This window comes from Macrobrachium nipponense, chromosome 15 (assembly GCF_015104395.2).
Source record: "Macrobrachium nipponense isolate FS-2020 chromosome 15, ASM1510439v2, whole genome shotgun sequence".
NCBI classification, from domain to species: domain Eukaryota; kingdom Metazoa; phylum Arthropoda; class Malacostraca; order Decapoda; family Palaemonidae; genus Macrobrachium; species Macrobrachium nipponense.
This window is the reverse complement of record NC_087208.1, coordinates 44,651,284-44,656,283: the sequence shown is the minus strand read 5'-3', so window position 1 is coordinate 44,656,283 and position 5,000 is coordinate 44,651,284. Positions and strand designations below refer to the sequence as shown.

The following is a 5,000-nucleotide window of genomic DNA, read 5'->3' as shown; positions in this document are numbered from 1 at the left end:
TCAGTCATAAATCTGGGAAGGTATGTTATGAAAGGTTGCTTGCCTGGTGAATAACAAGTCAAGGATTTGCAGTAGGATAGCACAGACAAGCAGGAGTGATGTGAACTGCAATCAATTTCGAGAAGAGAGAGAGAGAGAGAGAGAGGTGGGTGGGGGTGGCGGTTGCAAATGATTTCTAAGTTCCTAGCTAGAGAGAAAGGTGGATAGAGAGAGAGAGAGAGATTTAAGTTTTCAGGAGAGAGAGAGAGAGAGAGAGGGCGGGGGTAAATGATTGATAATTTCCTAGCTAGAGAGAGAGAGAGAGAAGAGAGAGAGAGAGAGAGAGAGAGAGATTAAAGTTTTTCCAGGGAGAGAGGGAGAGAGATTGAAGTATTTCTGGCGAGAGTAAGAGGGAGAGAGGGATGGAGATAACTAGCAAGCTTATGTGTGTGTGTGTCAAAGAGAGAGAGAGAGAGAGAGAGAGAGAGAGAGAGAGAGAGAGAGAGAGATTCATTACTAGATCAAATGAGTTATTACTTGATTAACTGAATTTTTTCCTGGAGAGAGAGAGAGAGAGAGAGAGAGAGAGAGAGAGAGAGAGAGAGAGAGATCAGAGCTGGCCAATTCCCTCACATGAACCGTCTATTTATACCGATTACAGAAAAAACCTGTAGTTGAACCGCTGGGTACAGTAGCAAAAGTTGACTAAGAAATGGCCAATTGCCGGAGACGAAGGTAAACAGTAAAAGATGACCCCAAGGATCTCTCTCTCTCTCTCTCTCTCTCTCTCTCTCTCTCTCTCTCTCTCGTGTAAACCTTTGGATATATATAATTATCTTGCTCGCTCAGCCAGAAAATACAAGAGCGTAATCCTGCTAGTTGTGCTAGGTATATGTTTATATCATACAATTACGTATGAGACATTTGAATTAGTTTTTTAGTTTTTTCTGTAATTATGGGTAATTTATCTATTTATCTGTCGGTTCCAGGTACCTTTTAAGTTTCTTTATAGCTGCTTTTTGTAGAAATATTTTGGTTCATTATAGTATAACTGTCTAAGAAATGGCGTGACTGTCCTTTGCATATTTATGATCAATGCATCTCTGATGTGTATATATATATATATATATATATATATATATATAGTATATATATATATATATATATATATATATATAAATATATATATATATATATATATATATATATATACATATATCTTTTAATGTATATGTGTCTATCTTTATATTTATTAACATATTTATAAATATATATCTTTATACATATATTATACATATATCAGGAATGAATGGATATAAACCTTAGTCCACAGAAACAAATATTCATATATGAGAGAAGTTTAAATTAGGCTTTGCCTCATATATATATATATATATATATATATATATATATATATATATATATATATATATATATAATATATATAATATATATATACCTATATACATATATATATATGTATATATATATGTGTGTGTGTGTGTATAAATTTCCATGGTCAATAACACAAATAAATCACAGTAAATAAATATATTCGAATTTATTACCATTTGAAGAACCTTAACACTATTTACTGACCAGATATAAATAATAACAAAAACAAATCTATTTCGATTCTTCGTCTTCGTCTGACTCGTCCGATTCCTCTGATTCGGACTCGGATTCGGATTCGTTCGATTCGGGGTACTGGGCCTCGCCCTCGTAAGTGACCTCAGCCACGTAGCCTGAGTCGCCCTCGACGTAATACTTGACGGTCTGGAGGCGCCCGTCGGGAAGGTGGACGAAGTACGACCCCTGAGTGTTGTCTCCGTCGCGGGATTCCTCGTGTCCGAAGTCGTTTTCGGAGGAGGAGTCGCTCACGACCCAGTTGAAGCTGTAACGGGCCTCGCTGGATTCGTAGGACTCGTAAGATTCCTCCGAGGACTCCTGGAATGGGGTTGAAATGATCCTTTTAATAAAAGAAAATATATATAATCCTTCTCTTTGGAATTTATATACATAACAAACGAAATATTCTATTTAAGAAAATCGACTTGAGGTCAAAATCTTTGATAATATTTTATATTTATTAATACCTCGGATTCCTCGGCGTCAGGAGCTGGTCTTGCGTACACCATGGTCATAGCCACCAGGCCCAAGACGGATAGGATCTGGGGTTTAAATAGGATTGTTTAGGATTACATGTATAAAAAAAAGGTTGAGCTTTTAACCTAAATACTTATATTTATAATAACTTTAGTGGGATTTCTGGTCTTCTGATGAAGGTAGACTGGGAGGCAAGAATGGTTGAATTATGTATATATGTTATATATATATATATATATATATATATATATATATATATATATATATATATATATATATATATATATATATATATATATATATGACCTTAGGTAAGAAAGTTAAAATATAACATGAACGTCTATCCTAAATTCGGTACAACTGAGGAATACACATTTCCCTTACCTTAAAATTCATCTTGAGTGTTTATTTACCTCGCCACCAACTGACGCAGCTCTTGAAAACGATCTCCATTATATACTCAAGTTAACGCCCAAATGTTTAGTGACCTTTATACCCACAATGCAGCAGGTTTCCAAACCGTTTAGAGAAAAAAAAGAATAGACGGCAGGGTGAAGGTCGTAAAATTGTTTAGCCAACAACTGGTTTCAATGTCAGGTTAAACGAACGTCGCAATGTCAGTCTGGGCTGGCTTTTTGTGGCTGTTCGTACATTAGTGGCGTTTATTAAGAAGCGTGTATATAATCTGTATTTTCTTGTAAACTTTTTAAGAGGCATGTATATAACCCCATATGCTCTTATAGACTGATTGGGAAGCATGTATATATAATCCGTATTTTCTCATAGATTTTTGAGAAAAATGTATATAATCCATATTCTCTCATAGACATTTTAAAAAGCATGTATATAACCCATATTCTCTCTCAGACTTTTTAAGATACATGTATATAATCCGTATTCTTACATAGACTTTTTAAGAAACATATATATATAATCCATATTATCTTATAGACTTTTTAAGAAACATGTATAAAACCCATATTTTCTCACAGACTTTTTAAGAGGAATGTATACAATCAATGTATTATTTTAGAATTTTTTTCAAGCATGCATATAACCCATATTTTCTTATACACTTATTGGGAACCATATATATAACCCGAATGATCTAACAGATTTATTAAAAAACCTGCATATAATCCGTATATTCCTGTAGAATATTTTTGAAAACGTATATAATCCATATTTTCTCATAGGCGTTTTAAGATCATGCATATGTGCTTCATATCTTCTTAAATCACTTTCTCGTTTGTGGTGTTTGATCAATTTCATGACATTTTAGACTATCATGCACTTACGACAGTCCAGAAAAGGTGTGGTGGTTGGACAGCAGTGAATATCCATAAATTAAAGGTGAAGTACAAGGACTTGAAGTCTCGACTGAGAGAAACCCCTACATTTGCACTGAGAAGTTAAGGCCAGAAAGGGTGGACAACAAGATTGAAGAAAGGATCAGGTATGGAGGCAAAGTAAAAGGCTAAAAATTGGCTGCAGCTAAGGGCAGAAGGACCTCTTCAAACACCCTTTAGTAATGCCCACAATGCACCAAGTGGGGTGCACTGACGGCACTAACCCCCACGAGAGAGAGAGAGAGAGAGAGAGAGAGAGAGAGGAGAGAGAGAGAGAGACTGTCCTCTTCTAAGATCTATGTAGCTATCATGATCTCTGCATAAAAATGCCTTTAACCAAGAGAAAATATTTTAAAATATTATTAACATTTGATTAATTCCCTTGAAGTACAATACAACTGGTTGTTCCCTTACCTGTACAATAGGATACTAGAATGGAAAAGTGTGTTAGCATACGTCATAATTATCCCGTATAATAACGATGATTTGTCATGTCACTTCTTTCTCTGCTTTCAATAGAACTACAGATATTTTTTGCCCTTTATATTCATCCCAGCATTGTTAGAATCCTGTAGACTCTCAGCATTATCGAGGTAACAATTTGTGCATATTTATGCCAAATAGGTCATTTTGTACTTACCGATAACATTAGCTAATTTATTAGTTGACCTCATAATCAATATTCCAGCTAACCTCCAAAAACAATGATCTTGTATTATAGTATTAATAGTAAGATTGAAGAATTCTCTCTCGGTAATAAGACATACATAATAGGTTTCTGTTGGTTTGGCCGAGTCTAGAAATTCACGCCAGGCTTTTTAGAACCATTAATATCTTATCCAAGTTACTGGTAAGATTAAATGAGTCTGAATCCAACAAAAAAAGGACTTTTTATACTAAAACTGGTATTTCATTGTTTGTATTTCGACCTCTGTTTCTTCTCAGCTTAATCCCCAGTCGGGGTCGCTGCTTTTAATGAGCCTTTACCAGATGTTCCTAACACTCACGGGACAGCTCATTTCATAATCCGTTTGGCCAGATGTTTTGAGCACATATGCCCTTCCTGACTCCAACCCTCTCCCTACAGTCCAGTCGTGGGAGATATGTTATATCGTACAAGATTTGTTTTATTTAGGAATTTTCATTTCTCTAACTCAGTGAACTCAGTGATTTCCCAATTAAGTGGTCTAATCTACAAGGCTCTGATAAAGGCTTAATAGATTCTAACTGTGCACTCAACTTTGGTGTCTATGTGAGGTGGAGATTAGGTACTGGGGGTAGCACATTAATCTAGCTACTACATTATCAGCAGCCATCTCCCTGGTTCCCCTGCTGCCAAGGTGGGTGAAGACTGGTTGGTCACCAAACATGTGCCCATGACCTGACCTTTCACTCTGTAGTTCATTGGTGACCTTTAGACCCTTCTATCTTTATGATTTTTAGCCCTCCAAAATACATTAAAATTTTCACCTTTTTCGTACTAGTTTGATATACATTTTCTTACAACATTTAGTAGTGATATTGTACCTAGATTTTTAAAATCTGTTGGACAAGTAAATCAAAAAT

The 5,000-nt window shown here is 35.4% G+C and overlaps 1 protein-coding gene across 1 annotated transcript in view; it reads right to left on the bottom strand.

The window, feature by feature from the left end:
• Nucleotides 1-5,000, bottom strand: part of LOC135226670 (uncharacterized) — a 126,324-nt gene that overhangs the window by 101,076 nt on the left and 20,248 nt on the right. The window contains exons 10-11 of the mRNA XM_064266380.1: nt 2,076-2,150; nt 1,610-1,926 (exon numbers count right to left, since the gene is read on the bottom strand). Coding sequence (XP_064122450.1) covers nt 1,610-1,926; nt 2,076-2,150 — 392 coding nt within the window. The remainder of the gene's footprint in view (nt 1-1,609; nt 1,927-2,075; nt 2,151-5,000) is intronic.